The sequence below is a fragment of the Diabrotica virgifera genome, chromosome 7 (genome assembly GCF_917563875.1).
Source record: "Diabrotica virgifera virgifera chromosome 7, PGI_DIABVI_V3a".
NCBI lineage: Eukaryota > Metazoa > Arthropoda > Insecta > Coleoptera > Chrysomelidae > Diabrotica > Diabrotica virgifera.
The window spans coordinates 161609177-161636301 of NC_065449.1; the positions used below are offsets into that span (position 1 = coordinate 161609177).

Sequence of the window (27125 nt, forward strand, 5' to 3'; positions counted from 1 at the left end):
CAGTCGTCCATTAAATTTTTATTGTGTTTCAATAAAATTTGGATAATTTAAAGTTAAACTGACGAATTGTGTTATTAGATTATATAGATAATTAAAAATTTAAAGCGAGGTTAATTGTTAACTTATCAATTTATTCGAAGAGTAAATTATTATTTGATACATAAATAAAATAAGTAATATTTGACGTTGTTGAAACGTAGGTGTGTTAGTTTTATTGGTGGAAAAACTTTAGTCATCGAATATGAATATTTTAAACGATGTAATATGCAGTTTGATCGAGACGCCTTTTTCAAGGCGCCAAAATCAAGAAAGATCAGAAATTATTTCAACGGGCCGGCCTTTACCAAATTTAACAATTTTATCCACAGATAAGACAAAAGACAATCGACCATTTTCGAGATCGTTTAAAACAATATGGTATGAAAATCATAAATGGCTAAGCGGAAGTTATTTTAAAAATTCACTTTTCTGTTGGCCTTGTCTGTTGCTCTCAAATTTGAAGCAAAATGTTTGGGTGAGTCAGGGATATTCAGATTTGAAAAATTTATCAGCTAGTGTAAAAAAACATGAATCTTCGAAAGAACATTTAAACAATTGCTTAGGTTTAAAACGGCTAGAAAAAAATAAACAAACTATTGACAGTGCTTTAGCTGGACAAATTTCTCTATCTAATAAGATATATAATGAAGAAGTTGAAAAAGATTGAACAAGTTGAAGAAATTGATGTTACAATTCTGTTAGTAAAACAAGAACGTGCATTTCGCGGTCGTGATGAGAGCCATAATTCTTCAAACATGGGTAATTTTAAAGAAATTTTTAATTTAGTAGTTAAACGCGATCAGGAAATCCAGGATCATGTTAAAAAATAGAAGGGGTGTTCACGGGTTTGTCAAAAACAATACAAAATGATTTAATAGATTGCCTTGCCGATTACGTAAAAAATGAAATTTCAACAGAAATTAATGAAAGTCAATTTTTTTCTATACTAGCGGACGATACTACTGATATAACCGAAAAATCACAGTGTACTTTAACAATCCGTTTTGTTAACAAAGTTGGTCAGGTAACAGAAAGGTTTTTAGGGTTTTTTGATGTTAGCGAGAATAGATCTGCAGACGTCCTATATAGTTTAATTTCAAACGTGCTTGAGCCATATGATTACAAAAATAAATTAATTGCTCAATTTTACGATGGTGCAAGTGTAATGTCTGGCTCTTTAAACGGATTACAATCAAAAATTAAAGTAGATGCTCCAAAAGCAATTTTTACACATTGTTGCGCCCATAGATTACATTTAGTATTGCAAGACGGCTCAAAATGTATTACAAATTGTAGGATATTTTTTGTCGCCTACCCGAAGTATATGTGTAGCCTACCCGCATACTGAGGTCACGAGCCGCCACTGATGTAAATGGTCTTACTTTGTACCGAACGAATCACCAAGCGAACACATACGAATTCGTTTCTTCGTTCGTGTTCACTTTGATTTAAATGCACCTTAAGGTGCTTTAAGCTACTGCAGTGTGAGCCAAGCACACTCAGTGAAGCTAATCAGTGTACTGGTGGGACTGATCCTAATGCGCTCATTTTATCTTATGTATACCTTTCTTTTCAATATGTGGTTCCTTTCACGTACCAAGATGTGGTCTGGGGTAAATTGATTAAGACAAAGTAGCTGGGACCTGTTGTCCCTATTCCGGTTTCATTTTAGTTTTTATTTCGCCAAAATAACTAATTTCCTCAGTCACAATTTAAATGTTTACGAAATGTGTCGGGGACCCCAGCTTAGCCTAATGGCATTTTAGGTTTTATTACGCCGAAATAACTAATTTCTTAAGTAATAATTTAAATTTTTATGTTAAGTTCTCGGGGGCCCCAGCTTAGCTCAGGCCTCAGGGGACCTGTTATGTTCCAATTGCATTTTAGTCTAGAAGACTAATTTCCTAAGTGAAAAATTAAAACTATGTTGCGGTCTTTTTAAAATTGTGTCATATTTCGTTGGGATCGGCTTTTAAAATACATATTTTTTTTCCCGTTAAAATCTATGAACGGGGCCTCCGTGGTCGGGGGCCCCGGGGCACTGCCCCAGTTGCCCCAATGGTAGTTACGGCCCTGTGTTCATTGTAGGTCCTACCATTTAAAAGCAAAATACTAATATTGTCATAAATTCCGCCAAAAAACGTGTTCTATACTTTATTTCAACTTAAGAATGGAACGTTGAGCTTATGCAGATCAGTGTTGCCAAATCTCTCAGGCACGTGTTGCTACTAGACTGTCGATATACGATTCATTCTAATCAGACGGCGTGCGCATTCTAATCAGAACGTTCCGTTCTTAACATGAAACAGTCTATAGCACTTAAGGCCGTGACAACATATCCGCACCAAGCAGAGATAGCAAGGCAATGCATAAATGGGGTTAAAAATACGATGAAGACATACACTGGACCTAGACATGGCTGTCGAACAATTTCCAAAGTTTATCATGTCGTATGAAATATGAAATATCAGTAGTGAAAAGTAGAGAATAAAGCCATCACATCAAAATGTGTTAAAGTGACTTTTAGTAACCGTAAAGTAATTATCCACGAATAAAACTACAAGATTATTAACTGCCGCATTAAAATAAATCAAATACCAATAATATCTTACAAAACACCTTACACAGACAAAAACACTACGAGTATTCACAAAGCGAAAGTAACTTAGCCATAAACTCACTCATTTTTACTGGTTGTGGGAAAGAGGATCTGTATCCAATGTAAAAATTTCATAATGCTTTCAATACAAGCTATTGAGACTAATGACTAATGGACCATCGTTTTGTCCAACTTTTATGTAAAAATATCAAATACTTAAACATTAGTCACAATAAAGTAGCTTTTATACGTCTTGGGCCCACCAAAAAAAAAATTTACCTCCCTCATGAGACTTTTTTTATTCAGTTATTCATGTCGAGTCAACTTTTCTGTTTCGGAAAATTTTCGGTAGGAGGGTGCGTCCTAAATTTTGGTGCGTCCTACAACTAAAGTACAGAAACCACAAAAACCTTATGGGAAATGACTCTCTGTCAAATGCTCTGAAACTTTGGGTTCTGTTAGTACTTGATGTCTATAACAAAAGACTCAATAGGCACGTAGCTCCAAAAAATCATGGTTTTAAGATATAAACCTCTGAAGTTATAGGTACAGTGAGGACGTTTGAGTTGGAATAAATTCATTTTCTTAAGAATGGGCGACCTGTAGATAAATTACGAATCAAGTCGATTTTTATTTTTAAAATATAATATTTTGGCTTATATATCATACTAGTGACGTCATCCAACTGGGCGTGATGACGCAATCGATGATTTTTTTTAAATAAGAATAGATATCGTGTGATAGCTTATTTGAAAGGTTATTCAATTCTCTATTCACTAATATAAACATTAACATAATTATTTTTACAAGGTGCCCAACATTTTTTTTTATTAAATTAATTGAGACAAAAAGAAGAATGTATATGTATAATTTATTTAATTCGAAATACATTTTACTGCTGTCAGAAAACAGAAAAAAAATGTTAATTTGAAAAATAAACATTGCTTTTCGCTTAAATTAAATGTTTAAAGTGCTAAGAGGCAGGTGAATGGCAGCTTTAATATTGAATTTAAGCGAAAAACAACATTTATTTATCAAATAAACATTTTTTCTGTTTTCAGACAACAGTAAAATATATTTCGAATTAAATAAATTATATACAGTCTTCTTTTTGTCTCAATTAATTTAATTCAAAAATTTTTTTTGGGCACCCTGTACAAATAATTATATTAATGTTTATATTAGTGAATAGAGAATTAAGTAACCTTTCAAATGAGCTACCACACGATCCCTATTCTTATTTAAAAAATCATCGATTGCGTCATCACGCCCAGGTGGATGACGTCACTAGTATGATATATATGCCAAAAAATTATAATTTAAAAATAAAAATCGATCTGATTCGCAATTTATCTCCAGAGTCGCCGATTCTCGAGAAAATGAATTTATTCCAACTTAAACGTCCTCACTGTACCTATAACTTCAGAGGCTTATATCTTAAAGCCATGATTTTTTGGAGCTACGCGCCCATTGAGTCTTTTGTTCTACACCTACACATGAATGACTATCGGAACCCAAAGTTTCAGAGTATTTGACAGAGAGCCATTTCCCATAAGGTTTTTGCGGGGTCCTTTGTCGGACGATATTACCAGTTAATTGTAAACATTTTCTATCAAATACTCCTGTAGGTAAAGCTCAACTGCGAGGGTGTAAATTTTAGTATTTTTTAAGATGCGTGCGCACCCTATGGGGGCGAATTACGGAGTCATAAATAATGTTTTTTTTGCAGGATTGTTTGATAAAAATACTTAAAATTTACTGCTAATCAACATCATCAACCAGTCTCAAAATTGCATGGCTGAACATAGGCCTCTTCCTCCTGTTTCCAACCTCGTCTGTCTTGTGCCGGTCTCATTCAGTTTTTATTTAGCCTTATTAAATCGTCGGTCCATCTTGTAGGTGGTCGACCGACGCTTCTCATGTCTTCCCTTGGTCTCCATTCCAATAACCTCTTTGTCCATCGCCCATCTGTCATTCTGGCTATGTGTCCTGCCTATCTCCATTTTAGTCTGGCTATCCTTTCAGTGACGTCAGTCTCGTTGGTTCTTCCCCTGATCTCTTCGTTTTTTATTCAGTCTCGCAGAGTTATTCCTAAAGCCGCGTTTACACGATTACAATTGGCGAGACAATTGTCAGAAGACAACTGACTGGCATGAAATTATTGTCTTCGTCTAAATACCTCAGGCCAATCGCCTTGCCAACTGCCCTCACAATTGGCCCAAAATTCAGTTGCTCCGGGAGTAGCGACAATTGGCGCCGTGTGAATGGTGTAGGCCGGTAAAGCTGATTTAACATTAGTTTTAAGTCCTCACCGGATACAACAGATGACGAGCAGTCGGCCATATTTTAGCTGTCTACTGCCATGGCAATAGTTGGCCCCGTATAAACATCTTCTCCTTCAACTGGACTGGCCTCCGACAATCCGCAACCACGTGATGACAATTGTCTCGCCAATTGTCATCGTGTAAACGCGGCTTAACACTGACCGTTTTATTTTTCTCTGTGTGACTCTCAGTTTGGTAGCCGCGGCTTTTTTTAAGGTAAGTGTTTCTGCTTCGTATGTCAAGACTAGGAGGACGCACCTTCCAGGATCAAATACCTTTCTCTTTAGGCATGTGGGTAGCTACTGGTAATATTTTTCGACAAGTTTTTAAGGGTACCTACTCCAGTTGTCAGAAGCACCAAAGTTTAGAAACCTCTATATTTACGAAACGACCCCCTCCCAAAAATTTTCCGAAATATAAAAGTTATCTGAGTCGACATGAATAACTAAAATAAAGTCTCATGTGTGAGGTAATAATTTTTTCTATGGATGCTATACAATGTGCAATTTCTCTCACTACTTACATATATACTCAAAACGAACAATTTCTCATGCAGTGAGAAAAGTCGGCTATTGCAGTGAGAAATATTTTTTCTCACGGGTTGTCGTACGGTTTTGCATATATGATCGCCGTTTCAATGGTAACATGCACAATACAAACACAATTAATGTTGTCAAATAAAATGTGTTGGAGCAAAAACTTACCAGGAATTACCTTTCAAGACTGTCCGAAAATGACTTTTAATTAGAATTTTAAGTAAATAACGTAAGTATATAATTTTTAAGAATATTAAATACCTGCAGGTGTATGTATTTTATTTCAATTTATGTATACAGGGTGTCCCAAAAAGATTGGTAATAAAGTATACCACATATTCTGGGGTCGAAAATGGTTCGATTGAACCTAACTTACCTTAGTATAAATGTGCTAATAAAAAAAGTTACAGCCCTTTGAAGTTACAAAATGAAAATCGATTTTTTTTCAATATATTAAAAACTATTAGAGATTTTTTATTGAAAATGGACATGTATCATTCATATGGCAGGAACATCTTAAAACAAAACTATAGTGAAGTTTGTCCACCCCATAAAAAATTTATGGGGGTTTTGTTCCCTTTAACTTCCCCAAACTTTTGTGTACGTTCCAATTAATTCATTATTGTGGTGCCATTAGTTAAACACAACGTTTCTAAAACTTTTTTGCCTCCTAGTATTTTTTGGATAAGTCAGTTTTTATCGAGATGCGGCTTATTTTTTAAGATATTTACATACAATTTTTATGGGAGTTTTGTTCCTTTAAACACACCAAATGTTTGTGTACGTTCCAATTAAACTATTATTGTGGTACCATTAGTTAAACACAATGTTTTTAAAACTTTTTTGCCTCTTAGTCTTTTTTTGACAAGTCACCTTTTATCGAGATGTGGCTTCTTTTTCAAAATATACCTAAAAATGTAAATTATCAATCAATTTTCAGATTATTAACAGGTTTCTATAATCGTACTTAACCATATACAAATATGTGGTGCATTCGACAAATATTCAAAATATGTCGATAAACACTGGTTTATCGAAAAAGTAATAAGAGGCAAAAAAGTTTTAAAAACATTGTGTTTAACTAATGGTGCCACAATAACAATTTAATTGGAACGTACACAAAAGTTTGGGGGGGTTTAAAGTAACAAAACCCCCATCAAATTTTTATGGGTTGCACAAATTTCATTTTAATTTTTTTTTAAGATGTTGCTGCCATAATAATGCCACATGTCCATTTTCAATAAAAAACCTCTAAGAGTTTTCGATTTATGAAAAAAAATCAATTTTTATTTTGTAACTTCAAAAGGCTGTAACTTTTTTTGTGCGCACTATTGTATATAAGTAAGTGAGGTTCAATCAACCTATTTTTGACCCCAAAATCTGTGGTATAATTTATGACCAATCTTTTCGAGACACCCTGTATAATATACGTAAAAGCACCTAAATTATTTAATTTTAAAGTTTGAACTCTTGACAAAACCGCATCCATAAAAAAAGTACAGTGTACAACACATGAGAAAATAACATATTTCTCCCTCGCTTGATTTGCGGCCCTCGCCTCGTGCTGCGCTCGTGAGGAATATGTCTTTTTTCTCACTTGTACAATATACTATTTTTTTTTAAATATTGGGCCCAAGAACTAATACAACCCACATATCAAAAAAAGTTTTAAAATAAAAAACTACATATTTCCAAATCTATTTCGGAAACGAAATTGTGCATGAGGTATAAAAGTAGGCTGGTTTTTTTAAAACCTAATAAAATTATATTATAATGCATTTTATCTGCATTAGTCACATAAACAATGCACGGATTATTACCACTAGGACTAGGTAAAGGTCAGATTCTGCAATGAGTAATTCGTATTGGAAATGTAATAATGCGTTATTTCGTTGTTTCTATCACATTGCCTTACAGTTGCATAAGTTAAGTTAAAAAGTTTCTTGTGTATGCATTAAGTGTATTTCAGAAATAAGATTTTAATGTTAACAACTCCATTAATTAAGCGATTTTACGCATCTGTTTTAGTAAATCTGTGTGATTTCATCCATTAACGATCATGTACTCATATACCTACTCGTATAATTAAGCAACAAAATACAGGGTGATTGATTAGTAGGGTGAAGCTCAATAGCTCCGCTATAGTAATAGATAGCAATAAAAGTTAATAACAAAAATTTTAGCCACCTTTGAGCTTCACATTACAAAATTAGTTAGAGTATTACAGGGTGTTCGATAACACAGTGGCAGACCAAACTTATGTTTTTTTAAATGGAACACCCTATATTTTATTTTAAATTCGAAATCCTGTTCCCAGGATTCTTCTCCATCACAAAAATATAAAGGTTTGTTATGTTATACAGGGTATTTACAAAGTTATAACCAATTTTATATGAAAATCGTAACAAGTTCAACTCCCTCTATAAATAAAAATAAGCAAAACAACAATGGTTTATTAATGCCATATTTTTTAACGTATTGTCAAAATTTTCAAGAATGGTCGATATTGCTAATTTTCTTTATATCAAATACAGGGTGAGTCAAAACGCAAGTACATTATTTTCTCAGTAATTTTAAATGGAACACCCTGTATTTTATATCACTATTGAAAAGTACCATTACCGTACTTTAATTTTTAGAAACATTCCCTATGTCTAAATTTATTAGTTTTCGAGATATTTTCATTTTTCAATGGACCAGTAGCGTGGCCACCCAAATCGCCAGAATTTAATAAACTGGACTGATTCTTTGGGGTTACGGTAATAATGAAGTTTATAAAATACCTCCAACAACAAGGGATGAGATGAAAAATAGAATACAAAGTGTATTTCGATGTGTTAATTTACAAATGCTTCGTAGAGTAAGTAGCTCATTCAATGATCGTTTTTAAATGTGTTAGGAGATAATTTTGAACACCTTTAATATTTATGTAATTAAATATTTAAAATATTTTATTAAAAGTAGCTTCTAATTTTTTCAAACATGTTTTTTTGCAAAATGTGTTACTGATAAATTATGTTTCGTTCTTTATTTGTTACATTGTTACATTTACATACAAAAGTAGTGTTTAATTATTGTCTTCACAAAATATTGTATTTTGTGTTTGTGTGTTTTTTGTAAAATTTATTACTAATTTTCTTTGTTTATTTGTTGCATTTACATAAAAAGATAGTTTTTAATTGTTTCAAAAATATTGCATGTAGTGGTTGTGTTTTTGCTTGTAAAATGTATTACTAATAAATTATTTTTATTTCTTTATTTGCTACAGTGTTACATTGATTACCGGATTGATAATCGGTAATCTTCAGTTGTCAATTCAGTCATGGCTTACTTAAAATTTAGATTTTAAACACCTAAAATAATTTGCTCTGAAAAATGAAAATATCTCGAAAACTAATAAATTTGGGCATAGGGAATGTTATATAAAAATTAAAGTACGTTAATGTTACTTTTCAATGATATAAAATACAGGGTGTTCCATTTAACATTACTGAGAAAATAATGTACTTGCGTTTTGACTCACCCTGTATTTGATATAAAAATAATTAGCAATATCAATAATTTTTAAAAATTTTGACAATAAATAAAAAAATATGGCATTAATAAACCATTGCTGTTGTGCTTATTTTTATTTATACAGGGAGTTGAACTTGTTACGATTTTCATACAAAATTGGTTATAACTTTGTAAATACCCTGTATAACATTACAAACCTTTATATTTTTGTGATGGAAAAGTTAACAGGATTTCGAATATAAAATAAAATATAGGGTGTTCCATTTAAAAAAACATAAGTTAGGTCTGCCACTGTGTTATCGAACACCCTGTAACATTTTAACTAATTTTGTAATGTGAAGCTCAAAGGTGGCTATAATTTTTGTTATTAATTTTTATTGCTATCTACATATTACTATAGCGGAGCTATTGAGCTTTACCCTACTAATCAATCACCCTGTATGTATATTATCAAAAGTACACGACCAAGGCTCCCACTTAGTAAATTCTACAGCTGTGATCATCTTAAGGTACTGTGCTTTGTTTTTAAACCATGAGGAGTAAACTAAAAAGACAGATTTACGCCCAAAAATGTCACTAGAAAAATCACCAAATACCTACATCTTCTTTTTTGGTTGATCATGTCGGCTCTCGACGGTAATCCATAAATATTATATTATACTAATACGTGTCGCTAAATAGTTCCAAAAACAACTGTTTTTTTATATATAAAAGCAAACTAAAAATCTAAAAAGGAACATCGCAGAAAACACAAAAAATTGCCGATATAACTTAATCAGCCTATGAAACGCCAATAGTGTAAACATTATATAAATGTCAATAGTGTCAAAATTTCATTACAGTGGAGTAAACTTGCCTGCGGCTGGACCAATTTCAAACAAGCATAGAGCACGGTAGACCAATTACAAACAAGCACGGTAGATTTGAATTACTCCTCCTGGTTTAAAAACAGAGCACATATATCTAAAGGTATCATCATCATCATCAATGGTGCTATAGCCCTATGAAAGACTTTCAACCTTCCCAAGTATATTACGCCAGTCAGTCCTATCCATTGCCAACCGTTACCAGTTTGCTGCGCCTATTTTTCTCCCATCCTCATCTACACCATCTTTCCATCTGAGTTTCGGCTTACCCCTATTTCTACTTCCCACAGGTTGTGACATAAGGATTCTTCTAGGAGCGTTGTTCTGCTGTGATCTTGCTAGATGTCCTGCCCATCTTAGCCTTCTTATTCTGATAAGAGATACTACGTCTCTACCACCAAATTTTTGTTTATATCTGTGGCATACCTCGTAGTTGTACCTCCTCCTCCAAACACCATTTTCACAGATGCCACCGAATATTCTTCGCAGGATCCTTCGTTCAAATATAAGCGGAAGGTTTTCATCTGCCTTGGAAATGGTTCATGCCTCCGATCCATATGTCAATACTGGTTGTATAAGGTTTTATATATGGTTATTTTTGTTTTTTGGCTTAAGTTTCTGCTTCTCATAAATCTGCTCAGTCCAAAATAGCATTTGTTTGCTAGGATTATCCTTCGCTTGATTTCTTCCGTCATGACGTTCTCCTTGGTGAACAGGGAGCCTAAGTATGTGAATTTGTCCACCACTTCAAAGGTAGAGTTATCAACCGTGAATTGGTGACCGATGTTTCTGGCTCTATTGTTGGGTGTTGATGCCATCATCTTAGTTTTCTCCTCGTTTACCTGCAGGCCCATATATTTTGAGGCATTTGAGAAGGTGGTATACCTACATTTCTTCTAGCTTGCGTGTTGTGCGGGTAACTAGGTCCACGTCATCTGCATATGCCGAAATTTGGGATGATTTATTAAAAATATTTCCTCTGTTATCTATTCGGGCATCTCTGACCGCCTTTTTCAAGAGCTATGTTGAAGAGGAGGATCACATGCGTTTCAAACGCATGTGATTGTTCGCCCTGTATTTTCACTTTGCAAACAACTTTACGCATTGTAGCCTTAACCAATCGTATCAGTTTATCAGGAATGTAAAACTCATCCATGGCTTCATACAATTTATTTCTTAGGACACTATCAAAAGTATTTCTGCATTGTGTGAATTTAGTTACAATTGAATAAATTGTATAAACTTAAAAGTATTGAAAAATTCTTATAAAATTCTAGGTAGTCTCTTTTTAGTGACGCGCAGTGTATTTCAGATTTGATAATTTCTGATTTTAGAGACACGGTACAGTATGAGGCAAAATAAACAGTAGGTACTGAAATGAATATTGAGATGTTTATGATTATTTATACAGTATGGTGCAAATGAAAGGAATAAATCGTTATTTCGTAAACCGGCTACTTTAAGGAAAAATCCCGAAACAAGTCGATTTTTATTTTTAAGTTATGATATTGTGGCATATATGGTATAATAGTGACGTCATCCATCTGGGCGTTTTAAAATAGGAATAGGGGTCGTCTGCTAGCTCATTTGAAAGGTTCTTCAATTCTCTATTCAGTAATATAAACATTTATATACTTATTTCTACAGGGTGTACAGAAAAAGTTTTTAACTAAATTATTTGAAAAAAAAGAAGAATGTATGTAATTTAGTTAATTAAAAATACATTTTACTGTTACCCGAAAACTAAAAAACGTTTATTTTATAAATAAACATTGCTTTTCGATTAAATTCAATGTACAAGCCAGCTCCCGCCAGCTACCTGTACTTGGAAGTTTGAACATTTAATTTAAGCGAAAAGCAATGTTTATTTGTGAAATAAACTTTGTTTTCTGATTTGTGAAAGCAGTAAAATGTATTTTGAATTAAATAAATTACATACATTCTTCTTTTTTTGTCAAATAATTTCATCATCATCATTCTCTTTGCCTTATCCCTATGCAGGGTTGGCTTCCCTAATTTTTGTCAAATATTTTAATTTAATAAAAAAAATTGGACACCCTGTATAAATAATTATGTAAACGTTTATATTACTGAATAGAGAATTAAAAAACCTTTCAAATGAGCTGGCACACGACCCCTATTCTCATTTAAAAAAATAATCGATTACGTCATCACGCCCAAATGGATGACGTCACTAATATACCATATGCCGCAATATCATAACTTAAAATAAAAATCGACCTGTTTCGGGATTTTTCCCCAAAGTCGCCGGTTTACGAAATAACGAATTTATTCTTTTCATTTGCACCATACTGTATACTATCTAGTATACATGACAATATAGCCTTGCAAACATTATTCACGACGACGCACGTTCCCGATAAAACAGATGTTAAAGATGCCCTCTGGTCAGTTGCGGATCTACGGGGAGGGAAAATGAGGAAATTCCCCATCCTAACACGGTCCAAAATTAAAGAAAAAAAATGTTCAAACATAAAAATATATTAGCTGACATGAAACGGAAACAACAGACAGACAAAATCAACCCAATAAACACGCTAGCTAGGAAAAAAATTAAGGGAACTTAATGCCTATAAGTTTATTTATGTCTTTTGTGTAATTTGAGTTTATCTTTTTTATATTTGTTGGGAAGGTTTTTATTGGAAGTTCCCCCTAGGGCAAATTTTCCCTCCCAAGGCAATTTTCTAGATCCGCCACTGCCTCTGGCACGAAAAAATCTTTAATTCTAGTCCGTAATTCCGAAATGGCAGACGGTGGATCTGTCTGACTCCTTCAGCATTCCCCATATGTACGCATCTGATGACGTTAGTTCTGGTGAGTGGTAACTCCCAAAATGATTGCGCAGAATTCGAAGAGACTCCCTGGCAGCAGTGCCGGTTTAACCTAACTTCGGGACCTGGGCGGTGCAGGTTTAGGGGCCCCCTCATTGCTAATCGTTGTCAGGTTTTTAACCAGAAAACACATGTATTAACTATAAAGGTTTATTGTAAAATCCATAAAATATATTTTTTTAGACAAGCAAGAAGAATAGCAAACGTAATAAATAATCCAAAAAATATTTTTAAAAACATAAATAAAAAACAGAAAGTTCCACAAAACAACACATGACAAACAAAAACACATATTCTAAAAAATACATAAAGACAAAAATTAGATCACTTTTTTTCTTGACTTGGCATTCGCAAACTGCCAAATAATAATTATATATCACAATTCAGTTTCTCCAGTTCTTCATTCTCTATATACAATAGTGATAATGCGTCTAGGTTTTTTTGACCCAACTTAAATATGTTTTTATTCTTTTTAAAGCCGAAAAAGACCGCTCACCTGACGCGTCAAATAAATTTGCAGTAAAGTTAAGATATTGGGAAAAGTTGCCTTTACATCCTGGATGACATCAAACATCTCATAAATTGTATGTTTATTCAAATTTTGGCATAACGTTACAAAATAGGTACCTAATGGTTTCCTCTTTTTTTTTTTCATTAACATCGTTTTTATGTTTCTCGCATAAAGTATTAATTGACGTATTGACTTGTTCTTTATCTAGAGTAAAAAAACATCTAAAAGCTGATGTCACATCCTTGTAGCATTCAATTCGCGGTTCTGAAAACAGCGACTAATTTTCTAGACTCTAAATTTTCTGCGACAGCGATTTTTTTGTCGCCGCGACTACAAATCGCAAGTGGAGTGCTAGCCTTAGAGGCCACGGTATAATGCCAAATTGCAATTTTTGTAATCGCTTTACTTTTGAATGTTTGAAAGAGTGCGTACCTATTAATTGTTTGGGTATTGGCATTTTCGAGAAAAATCTATTTAGTCCAGGGTAATAAGGTTTTTTTCCATGACACTTGAACAACCAGGGTACTGAAGCATTTTTTCGACAGGTAATATCTGTAAGAGCAAATTGTAACTATTTCCTGCGTAGGATCTGGCGGCCATTTTTATTTATAAACAATTAAGTGTAAAAAATGGCATTTTTCACTTTTTTTTTCAAATCAATGGAAAACAGGGAAACTTATGGTTTGTTTAGTACAAATATCTTAGAGATTGTGGAAAAAGCTTTAAAATGACGTATTACAAAGTTTGATATACTCATTTATTGTTAATATAATTGCAATAAAAGGTCGGAATTGCAAAAAAATTATTTTCGCAATAACTGTTGTAAAAATTAGTGTACAGCTTTGAAATTTTTGTCAAATAAGGGTTCTTTGGTGCTTAATATGTGATAAAAATGTCATGGCGATTCATTCAATTGTTTAAATTTTATTCAAATTGTTTATCCCAGAGAGCATTTTTTTGCAATAACATAAGTCAAAAGAAAATGACGTTAGAACCATTCCACAGGTGTCAAATGAAAGAGCATGAGCTATATTTTCAACTTGGTTTAAAAAATTGAATAAAAAATGCATTTATTAGTAATAAATAATATGCAAATGTATCGTAAATCTTTCCTTGTAAACTTTTTATTTTGTTACATAAGAAATTATACATATTTATTACAATTTTTTATCAATTATGATATAGATAACATTACTTGGTAGTTGTGCACTTAAAACAGGGTAAAAAAGTTATTTTTGGAAAAAAGATTTTGACACCTGTGGAATGGTTCTAAGGTCATTTTTGTCTGACTTATGTTATTGCAAAAAAATGCTCTCTGGGATAAACAATTTGAATAAAATTAATTAAATGAACCGCTTTGAAATTTTTATCACATATTAAGCACCAAAGAACCCTCATTTGACAAAAATTTCAAAGCTGTACACTAATTTTTACAACAGTTATTGCGAAAATATTTTTTTGCAATTCCGAGCTTTTTTCGCAATTAAATTAGCAATAAATGAGTATATCAAACTTTGTAATACGTCATTTTAAAGCTTTTTCCATAATCTCGAAGACATTTGTACTAAAAAAATCATGTTTCACTGTTTTCCGTTGATTTGAAAAAAATGGGAAAATGCAATTTTTTGACAGTTAAATGTTTATAAATAAAAATGGTCGCCAGTTTCTACGCAGGAAATAGTTGTAATTTGTTCCTATAGGTATTACCTGTCGAAAAAAACGCTTCAGTACCATGGCTGCTGAAGTGTCACGAACATGGTATATTTTTGTCTTATTACCCTGACCTAATTCTTTATCTATAAATTAGATGTATGTATATCTATATATTTTTGTCTTTCGGTTAACTATTTTAAAAGAACTTATTTTGTTCCTATTTTAAAAGAACTTATTTTTTCTACAACCGTGTTAAAAATGTAATTTTTAGCACTCCATACGAGCGTTAAAAATGCTACTTTAAGGCACTAGTGCTTTAAAAAATTTTTAAGACACTGCAGTTCGTATTGACCGTATAGGCAATTTTGATGTAATGTCAAAAAAAATATATAAAAATGGAATGTCAGTCAAGTTCAAGTAAAAGTTTTTGTAGATATGGTCCTGTAATTACGTTTGTAGAAAAAATATTGTATGACATGCGTGTTAAAAAGTACATTTTTAAGGCACTCATGTGAATTGCAGAACTCGCTATCGCTCATTCTGCAAACTTTCACATGCGTGCCTTAAACGTGTACTTTTAACACTTATATCATAAATAAATATTAAAGCCGAAAAGTGAGATATACTTATTATTATTTAAGCCCCAAAATTCAAAATAAAATTATTAGAAACTAAAAAAACTCCGTTTATGAGATTATTTTGGATGCAATTCGAGACATAGCTAAGTCTGACAACTTTCTGTAGTTTTTGGAAAAGGGCCCCGCCACAAACACTGACGCCCCTGTGGGGCTAAACTACGCCGGTACGCCACTGTGTATAGGCGTGAAGAGATGTAACAATAGAACATAGGCTTTTGCAGTGTATTGGCGTATCTGCCTATGAGATTTTTTTCGGAGAATATGTAGATTATTTTAGCGTCTTAATTTTTTTATGATTAAAAGGAAGGGCGGGCCCCTGGGCGCCCGCCCCAAGCGCCCAGTGGATAAACCGGCACTGCCTGGCAGTGTGACAGGTTGTCCCGTCCTGCTGAAACCATTGTTGATTTTAAGCTTGGACCGTTTTTGTGACCTTTTCCGTATAAGCGAAAATAGTACCCCACCATAAATTTTTTTCTGCAAAACTGAGAACCATTGTGAAGCACCTAACATTATCACCACATTCACATACGTTATAACGACGTTCGGAAACAACTCAGTACGTTTCCGCGCCTGACACATAAAAATTTGAGGCATATGAATTTTTACGTATGTCGATATACGTTTATTTTGCCGCATACCGTACATCCTGTGATCTGTTATCTTTATATTGTATATATTTTGTCAGTTGTCTTTTAATTTTTCGTCATTTTTTACTTATGTAAGTGCTTATTTTAAACCTTATATTGTGCAAATAGTGGATCAAATGCCGTTCAACTAGAGGAGTTTTCCATTTTCTCTCTGCATTTCTTCTTCTATCAAATTATTTAGCCAGTCTTATTGTAATAACATCCGATTTCTAATTTTTTTCATGACTAAAATATCAATAACAAATTATTCTTATTTAAAATTAAATTATTGTTATACAACTCTGCTGTTTTATAATATTATATTGAACTATTTGTGGTTAATTTGCAAGTTAAACAATAGCGCTATTGTTGTTTTGTCTTGTAATTAAATCTCTTTATAACCACTACACTAACCACAGTTAATAGTTTAACGAAATTTGGTAACGCGTGGTATAAAACAACCTTTAACTTTTATTGCAGTGGCCAATGACCAATAAAAAATATTACACATATTTTGATACATTTTTATATTTTTCAGTTTTTACTACTTTGGTCCATATTGAAAACCAGTTATTTAAAAATTTTGATGAGTTTTGTATTTACGTTTTGAATTCTTTTTGAAATTAGACTTCTTTAGGCGCAATTGGGAAAAATGTTGAAAGTGAATTTTTATAAAACGACAGTAGGCCCTATATGAACTACGCGCACACAGACAGTATGAAGTTAATTGTTAATTGCTAAATCTTTCATGTTACGTATATATCAGTGCAAATAAAGTGTGAAAAAATATATTGGTGTTTTTAGTAAATATATTTATTATACTTTTTGTGTCTTTGGATTTGTCTTCGTCGGGAATAGGATAATAGGTATTAAAATATGATGAGAAGAAGATTAAAAAGCAATCTTAATATTATCTGTACAATCTGTCTAAATAATGCATTTGGTATCAATTTTACGGCCATAACACACTGACTTACACAGTTGTCACCCGATAACCGTAGTCAAGCAGTGTTTAGTGCGGTTATGTTTTGGATGGGTGACCGCTTAGGAACACCACATGTTGCCTTGCCTTTTTTTTAAGTTTTGGTATTGTTTTAATAAGGTTTTTTGGAAAGTAGTACCTAAGTATTAAAATTAGTTTAATATTTAAATAAAATACAAACAAACTGTTTAAGTATAGTTAATTCATTTAAATCATATAATAGAAGTACAACTTCTTACGTGCGTACAAAGCACCCACACATTCTTTTTTTTTATTATGTTTTAAATTTTTTCGTTTTTATTTAACGTTTATGTTTTATTTTTCATATGCATGTGTTTGCTGTATGGATGAGAATATTTATCCCTGGCATATCTATCATACGTTTTACAATCCTTTCTAAGGATATTACATAAGGAAGAAATATGAAAAGTTTATTCAGATTTTGGTATATAGATAGAAATCCACTTTTTGTAAGTATAGTTTTCGAATGTTAACATTATAATATTAAAAATTAGAATATTAATATTAAAAATAAAGAATACAACCGTAGAGGTGCCTTTTTGTAGCAAGTTTTTCCGTGACGCTGCCTTGGGAAGAACCAGGAATTAAAAATGCATTAAATTATTAGGACACTATTGTTATTTTTAGTACATTAATTTAAGTTTTCTACACTAATAGTATGTTACTCTAATTTGACTCTTATAGGTACTACAATTATTATTATGTCCCTTCTGTTAAACATGTCTGTGCTGATTTGACGATTCCTTATTCAATATTATTATTTACAATTGTTTATTGCCCCTAAGTGATCTTTCGTCCACTTGATTTTAGAAAAGCTTGTGTCTATGAGGTCAAACCTTTCACCGATTTATCATTTTTATTAATATACTAAATTTACAATCAAGATGCATAGAAATAAACAAACCAAGACACGATGAATGCTACCAGGAGCACTTTCGAATCATAATTTACAATGTATAAACTTTGGAAATCATGACTTGGACTCGGGATAGTGCCCTTAATTTAACGTGTCTTGGTTTGTTCATTTCTACTGTATCTTGATTGCAAATTTAGTATAGATACTGCTATCAGTTCATTTTCGACCAGACAAACATGAAAACATTTATGTTTCTTTCTACACTAATATCATTTACTATGTTATTCACATTAATTATTATTCATTTTTTAAATATAATGTTAAAAACAATAAATACGGTGTGTACGCCTTAAATCAATCCAATCCAAAGTCATCTTATCCAATGTGATACTTGTACATACACAGCACCAGAAAATTAAATCTAAAGCTACTACAATCTGCTGGAAATAACAATAAATAAAATCTCGAACGATAATAACTAAAAATTATTATCGTTCTCTTAGAATTTAATGCAAAGTTGTAAAAGCAATTGGACGGTGATACACACCTTTATAAGAATATTGGAATGGAACTTGCACTTAAAGTTTTTTTTGCATAAAATTGTTAATTTATGTTTAAAAATGTTATATTCAAAATATTACGTCTTAACAATGAATAGTGTACGTACAACAACTGATAATATTTCCGCGCCAAAAATTTCCGTTTCGAACAACTTCAAAAGCGCGAGCTGGGATCTGACGTCACCAACCACTCGTATCGTTCGCCCGTTCGGTGGGCTATTGCATTGAATGCAGTTTGCCATTGTCAGTTGTGCGTGTCGAATAACTGTGTTGTTTGCTCGGTATTTATGTTATTGTATTTAGTGTAGTTTAGTGTATTTAGTGTATAATATATTTTATCAAGATGGAAAACAAATCTGCGCAATATAAGTACTTTATAGTGCCGGGATGCAAAAGCACAACTGTTAGAACATCCAACAAACATTTTTTTACTCTACCAGTAGAACCAAAACGTCGATTAAAATGGCTAAAGGCATGCATGCGAGATAAAAAGGATATTTCACAAAAAAGCAAAGGTCTTTATGTCTGTGAGGATCATTTCGATGTGAGTATTTATAGTAATTAGGTACCTATTTTCTATTTAAAAAAATATTAGTTGTCGTTTCATGAAAGGTGCCTACTTAAACTTGTTTATTTGTTGCAGTTGGAACAAGATATGGATAACTATATGAAATTCAAGATTATGGGTGGTCCCAAAATTATTAAGCCAGTTGTTGTCTCGCACATATTTGATTGTCAACTAGATAGAAAACGAGCTTTTTCTCAGCCTGTGAGGGAAGAAGCCCTTAAAAGGGTTAAACGACAGCTTCTTGAAGATGCCGCTTCTACATATAAGTCTGTTTTAGAGGACAATGATGATAAGAGACAGTGTGATCCTAATTTCACAAAATTAGTACAATCATTACCTGAATTAAACCAATCAGCTTTACCTCAAAAACTAAATAATGCATCAACACAAAATCACATCAAAATCAGAAGTAAAGATATTCAGTGTAAATTTCAAAGGAGTGTTACAGTCGGGTTGTCGCCATTGAAATTACATAATAAGGATGCAGGAAATTCACATATAAAAGACTTGCAAATATTATTTGAAGATACAAAAAGTGAATCAAGAAGTTCTGTATTTGAAGATAATAGTGAATATAGTGGTAGTGAAGACTGTTGGTAAAATAAAAGTGATTATTTATCTTGTGATGAAGATGCGAAAGAAGAGGAAGCAAAACAATTTAAAAGTTTGTTTCTGAAGTGTACAGAGATGAAGTTACAATACAGACCTAGATTGTATAAGGGGCTACCAGAATATGCATTTTATACGTTTATGGAAGAATATTGTAAGACACAAACAATGCATCTATTTTTAACTCTTAAAAAGATAAGGACATGACAAACATTTATGTCTCTTGGAGATGATGATTTGGAGATGATATTTGCAAAATCTGTTCCATTACTTAGTAAATATTTAAGATCTTGTATTTTTAATCCCCACGTGAGTTCAGTTAAATTAAACTTACCCTTAGCATTTCGAGCTCGTTATAGTAAAGTATTTTGTATTATCGATTGCTTAGAAATTGAAATTGAAAAACCATAAGATTCTGTTAAACAGTCCTTAACATGGCCTGAATACAAAAAGTGCAATACTAAGAATAGCTTTCACTACTTTTTATAAAATTTGCCACCATAAAGACATCAACGGTAGGTAAATTGTCAGATGGACCTTTTGAAAACCCCTCGTCCGTCATATTTATTATGCGATTTAAACTCTTTACAAAGTATCACTCAACTTTATCAATTTCAGTTTGAAACTAAGCTGATTGGGGAACTACTTACAATATAATATAAGATGAACATAAATAATACCTAGGAATTTTCAATTAAAGTAAATAACCTATATAATCGCTTTCTTTTGAAAAACCCTCGTGAGTACTTATACGTTTTAAACACATTAGTAATTTTTAAAAATTTATAAATTTCACTTTGAAACTAAATAAACTGATTGTAGAACTATGCAAGAATACAAATAATAGTTGGTAATTTCCATTTAAATATGATTAAAATGTAATAAACAATAGCCGTAATACCCTAACCGCGTTGGTTTCGACTGCTAGCCCGGTTGACTGTGGTCCGTGACGTCAGATCAATAGAAGGACGTTCAAGAGCCTCCTGAGATATTTGAATTTTATAGCATTTTCAAAGCGTCGCAATAAGCGTACGGGTTAAAAATATTTGTTTTTTTCGCATGCAAGTGTTTTAAGATCATGTTACCTTATGTTTTTTAATATTATTTTAATATTTAAAAATTTATGCAAGTTCCCTATTGGAACAGGATTGAGCGAATAGAAAAACTTAAGGAAGAGTCGGCTAATGGTGCGCGTCGGGGAATTGTGCGTATCAATGTTTCTAATCTCGTATTTAATAAAATTGCAAAAACTATATTGTCGCGCAATCTATTAACAACTGCTAGATAAAACGAACATCAGGAGGGGCGCGACCCAAAATAATGACAACTCTACCTTATCGATAATAGTCTACGAGAAGTGCAGGGTAAATTGAAGATAGAATTACAAAAAAAAATTTGTATGTCTTTGTACTCACTTTATAATGCTTAAACGATTAGGGGATCTGGATTTCAATGCATTTTTTTTTATAATTATCGTATCAAAGTTGCGCAGCTCATAAATATTGGCAATATCATTTTAAAGTCTTCTAGTTTAAAATGTATAATATAACTATGTCTGAATTGCCGATATAAATGAGTCAGATTAAATCAATTATTAGAAGAATTTTTTACTAAACAACAACATTTTTGTTTAATTCATTAATATTTTTTGTATTTTGACAACGGCATCCGATTTGGACGTCGAAACGTTAATAAAATCATTTTTTTAGTAAAATTGTGGCTTATTTCCAATCAAAATCTGAGTTTTCAATTTTTTTTAAAAATAATATCTGTTTCGAAGTCTTCCTTAATATAATCATCATCATCAGTGGCGTTACAGCTCTTTATGAGCCAAAGCCTTCTTCAGAACAATCCTCCATTCGCCCCTGTCTCTGGCAACTCTTCTACATGCTCTAATTTCAATAGATTTTAAATCAGTTTCTAAGTTGTCTTGGTACCTAAGTCTCGGTTTTCCTCTTGCTCGTTGTCCTATCGGCCCTCTTCGGTCAAAAACTTTTCTGACTATGGCATCTTCCTCTCGCCTGATTGCATGACCTATCCATGTAAGGCGTGCTACCTTAATGAATTGTACAACGTCAGGTTCTCCAAAATTTCTATACAACTCAAAGTTGTAACGCCTGCGCCCAAACCTTGTTCTTTTATGCCACCATATATTCGTCTTAAAATTTTTCGCTCAAAACGCTTGAGCAGTTCTTGGTCATTCTGAGTAAGTGACCAAGTTTCTGAGCCATATGTTAGCACTGTTCTTATTAGTGTTTTGTAGACAGTCAATTTAATTTTTCTAGGTATTTTTGAGGCCATCTGTCTTCTTAAGCCATAGTAGCACTTATTGGCGAGCACTATTCTTCTTTTAATTTCTTCACTGACATTGTTATCTTTAATTAGCAGCTAGCCTAAATATACGAAGGTGTCGACACCTTCCAGTTCACCCTTAATATAATAATGGAAATAAATCAGAGCTTTTGCCAGATCAAAATGTTGTTTACAGAAATAATTATTTAATTGAAACCGTGACTATGCATATATTTTGAAGTAGGTATTTGTTTGAGGTGAAGCAAATGCTTTTTCTTTGCTTGTAAATCAATCGCTGCAAACTTATTTATCCTAGACTTTAAAGGATTTGCTACGTCCATTTGCAATATGTAGAATATTTTTACAACGTTTCATGAGATCCAATATTAAATAATGTTTTCCACCTACCTCTACCGAAAGTATACTTTTCCAGAGCTGATTGGAGGGAGCAAAGTTGTACTTTTCCTCCCTAGGGAGGAAAAGTAAAAGTGACGTCATGGTATTTCATTCATGAAATATAACTTATTGACGCCCTGTACAATATCTATTTTCTATTACGTAAGTGTCTATACATTTTAACGTTTATTTATAAAACAACCTGTATTTTGCAGAATGGTAAAAAACGGTAAATTGTTATTTTGATTTAACAATGTTTACATTAATAATTTGACTTAGGTATATTTGACAGTTGACAGTTATATTGTACCTACTTGTTAGTTTTAGTTCTAATAAATTTTGTTGGTTAGTTACATAAATAAATTAAGTAAACATGAAAAAATGACTTGTTATTTGAGGAAGGTGGAAAAACCATATATATAACATGGGAGTAAAGTGCCTTTTCCTTCCTTGAAACGTCATTCTCGGGAGGAAAAGTAGCACTTTCCTCCCTTGATATACAAATAGCTATTACCTACATTTTGCGATTTACGTGTTGAATAGGTACCATTTGTATTTACGTTTATTCATTTTTTTGTAAATATACGTTTATGATCAAACTTAACATTTATAACCAAACAGAAAAGTTTAAATGTCATTCAGTGAATAACCTTTCAGTGCTAACGCATGGTCTCATAGACGGAGCTAACCTATTCATACCGAAAATTAACGATCTATTTCGATTTTCGGGCTAGGTCATTCAATAGCTTCATATTTTACCTAATTGTTGTTAGTATTAAAATATTGTTGAACGTAGATGCATAGTTCGTTAGTTACACAAGATTTCGGTCTCAGAGACGGATGTTAGCTTTTGCGGCTGTGCTAAAGGAAAGGATTGTAACTTTTAGCGTTATATTTTTAGTGAATAAAATATTATTTTTTTACTTTTTAGAAATAGAAATGAACTACGAAAAGTCGAAAAACAAAATACAGTTGTTACTCATGTAATAAATTTATGTGCTTAGAACACATAAAGGGTAGATGTGTGGAATGTTCACAAAAATATTGACTTTTTTTAGGTGTAAAGTTACTTCGTATTATTAACCTTTCAGTGCTAACGCATGGTCTCATAGACGGAGCTAACCTATTCATACCGATAATTAACAATCTATTCCGATGTTCGGGCTAGGTCATTCAATAGCTTCATATTTTACCTAACCGTTGTCAGTATTAAAATATTGTTGAACGTAGATACATAGTTCGTTCGTTACACAAGATTTCGGTCTCAGAGACGGATGTTAGCTTTTGCGGCTGTACTAAAGGTAAGGATTGTAACTTTTAGTGTTGTATTTTTAGTGAATAAAATATTATTTTTTTACTTTTTAGAAATAGAAATGAACTACGAAAAGTCGAAAAACAAAGTACAGTTGTTACTCGTGTAATAAAAATGGATGTGCTTAGAACACATAAAGGGTATATGTCTGGAATGTTCAGAAAAAGATTGACTTTTTAAGTTTAAAGTTACTTCGTATTATTAGAATTGCTTAAGTATGGCTATTATAAGTGGATAATTTCATCTTTAGTTTAAAAACAACTCAGCAAATTTTTTGTTTATATTAAGATTTTAGGGCTTTTTTTCTCACTTTTTAGAATAGTTGCTTGTTTTTGTTAAGAAATTATTTTTGACAAAATAAATGTTTATAACTATAATTTTTAAATAAAACTGCATTTATTTTAAATAAAAAAGTATTTAATAAGACCCTTGAAGTAATTAAATTTTAAAAATTTGTAAAATTTACAGCACTAGGGCATGTATAAACATACGGTCCCAGAGACGGACGTTAGCACTTATGTCAAAATACTTCACGTTAGCACTGAAAGGTTAAATTGCTTAAGTGTGGTTATTATAAGTGGATAATTTCGTCTTTAGTTTAAAAATAACTCATCAAATTTTTTGTTTATATTAAGATTTTAGGGTTTTTTTTTCTCACTTTTTAGAATAGTTGCTTGTTTTTTAAAGGAATTGTTTTTGTCAAAATAAATGTTTATAAATATAATTTTTAAATAAAACTGCATTTATTTTAAATAAAAAAGTATCTAATAAGACCCTTGAAGTAATTAAATTTTAAAAATTTGTAAAATTTACAATACTAGGGCATGTATAAACATACGGTCCCAGAGACGGACGTTAGCACTTATGTCAAAATATTTCACGTTAGCACTGAAAGGATTGGTGGTAACTAAACTATCAAGAAGTCTCATAAATACGATACGTCAGAGGTAATCCTAATTAAGATTTGTTTCGATGACTCTAGATAAATTTTATAATATATTATGTGAAATTACGTGATCACTTACTTGAGAAATTATTATAATCTGCTTTTTTGGATTGATGTGCTCACACAAATTTTGGGATCCAATCCAGTAATTGTTTCCCCAAAACCACCCACTTGAGTATCTACCACTTGCATCGTCCACTGTAAAAAAAATAAAAAATGTATTAAAATCTTAATAATACAAATATAATTTTTATGGACCCTAACTACACTTGTACTGAAAATTATTATAATAAAATTAGAAGTTATAGTATACCAAAGTACGGCAAAAATAAAATAAATTAGTCAAAAGTTGTAATATTACCTCAATTGTTTCCAAGTTATTTACGTCTAAATAGCAATAAATAATACTGCTGGGCAATTAATCAAAAAATAAGGAAACGTTGTCTAGCGGTTATTTTATTGCTCGAATCGAATCTTAAGATTGTATATGTTACAGTTCAAGTTGATTCTCAGTTAGAGTTGACTCCAACTAGTTGGAGTCAACTCTAACTGAAACGAGCAGTAAAAGTTGATTTTAAAAATTTAAATCAACTTTTACTAGTTAGAGTTGACTCTTCCTGGATCGATTCAGTAAATGTTGATTATACGAGAATCTCAAGTGCATTTTTGATGAGTGTACGTTTCTTTGTTTTGACCGTTTCAACTACTTATTAGTATAGTCTGTAACGTCGCCCCCGTTAGGTAAATTATTCTGATTCGATTTTTTGCACAAACTTACACAGGGTGTCACGCGGTACCGCGGTCGAAAAATTGTTTAACCAATTTCAGTAAAGTCAGTCAGTAAAGGGACTCTTTATCGAACGAGTCTGATATTACGAGCAGAGGAACAAACGCGTTCAATAAAGAGTATTGAGGTGGTGCGTACAAAATTGTATCGTCAATCATAAAAAACATTAACACTTACTTACAACTTTGAGGAAATTTTTTTAATTTTAGACGAAATAAAAAATTCGTATGACAGTAATGACAGATGACTTTTGCATGATGGCCGGTTTTGATGTTTAATCGATAGTTGTCAATATTGTATACCTACCTAATTGGACTAAATCTGTAAAGTTTTGATTTATTTTGTATGAATATAATTGCGAAACACTACAGAATTTTACTTTTTGACATAAATTTTATTAATAATAAGATAAATTTTGTACAATATTTTTAAAATTTAAAGTAAATAAATTTTAATTTCACTCAAATAAATAATCGATTGCTGCCATTGACCACTTACATTCAATCTCGGTTAATTTGATTAATTATCGCGGCAGGTAAAGTAACATTCTTCTTTCAATACAACAAAGTCTTATTTTACTGCCGAAAATGAGGGCAAATGAGTACAATAATGAATGATTTTAGTGATGTTTGGCGATAAACAATGATTTTAAACAAATTCGAAAAAATACACACACCGGCAAAATTAGCCGAACACCTTAAAAATGGGACATGTTTGATGTCTCGAGTTTCCTAAATCACTGATCCGATTTGAGTGATTCTTTTAGTAGGTTATAGCCTTATTATTTAAGAATATCGTTGTAATAATATTGTTGCTAGACAGGTAAATATCATTTTATACCGGGTGTACAAATCATGCTGTGTTTTTTTCTTAAAGTTTGGAACACTCTGTGGAATATTCTAGCACATGTAAAATATCAAAATTAATACTCGATTGTAGATTTAGGCTTTCTTAACATTTTTCTTTTTGATTCATTTACTTATGTGAGATAATAAAAAGTTATGTGCGTTAACAACTATCCAGGGTTTTCATCAATAAATCCTCATAGTAGGGGAGGAAACTATACTAAATTTGCAGTTACTCGAGCTTTATGGGAACCTATTAGATTGTGAAGAGTATGTGCTAAAATCAGAAAAAGGTTAAGTTAAATTTTCCATAAAGTGGGGGACTTTTCATTTTTTAATTTAATTTTCCATTTGAAACAATAATTTTTCTCCGATTATAGCGCTATCTATGCATAATTAGAAAAAATGTGTCGAATAAAATTTGCTTATTTTTACGGAAAGAATCCAAATCTGCAATAAAAATTGGGGGCTCCTATTTAGGATTTTAAATTAAATCCCCCACCCCACCTCCGTAGAGGTTCGTGACAACCCACGGAGAGGGGAGGGGGTAAATTAAAAATTTTAAATACGAACCCTGCGATATTTCGCGAAATGAACATCAGATCGTAAAACTGCAAAATACACATATTCAATATTTTTCAAAAATCTACCGAATGGCACCAAACACGACCCCGACGGAGGTGGGCTGGGGGGTTACTTTAAAATCTTAAATAGGAAACATCTTTACAAACTGCAAATTTAGCATACTTTCCTCCCCTACTATGAGGATTTATTGATAAAAAACATGGCTA

The 27125-nt window shown here is 32.1% G+C and overlaps 1 protein-coding gene across 1 annotated transcript in view; it reads right to left on the reverse strand.

Moving 5' to 3' along the window:
* LOC114338977 (nose resistant to fluoxetine protein 6) overlaps positions 1–27125 on the reverse strand; it is a 245020-nt gene that overhangs the window by 86973 nt on the left and 130922 nt on the right. The window contains exon 2 of the mRNA XM_028289603.2: positions 24782–24900. Within this exon, the coding sequence (XP_028145404.2) occupies positions 24782–24900 (119 nt within the window). The remainder of the gene's footprint in view (positions 1–24781; positions 24901–27125) is intronic.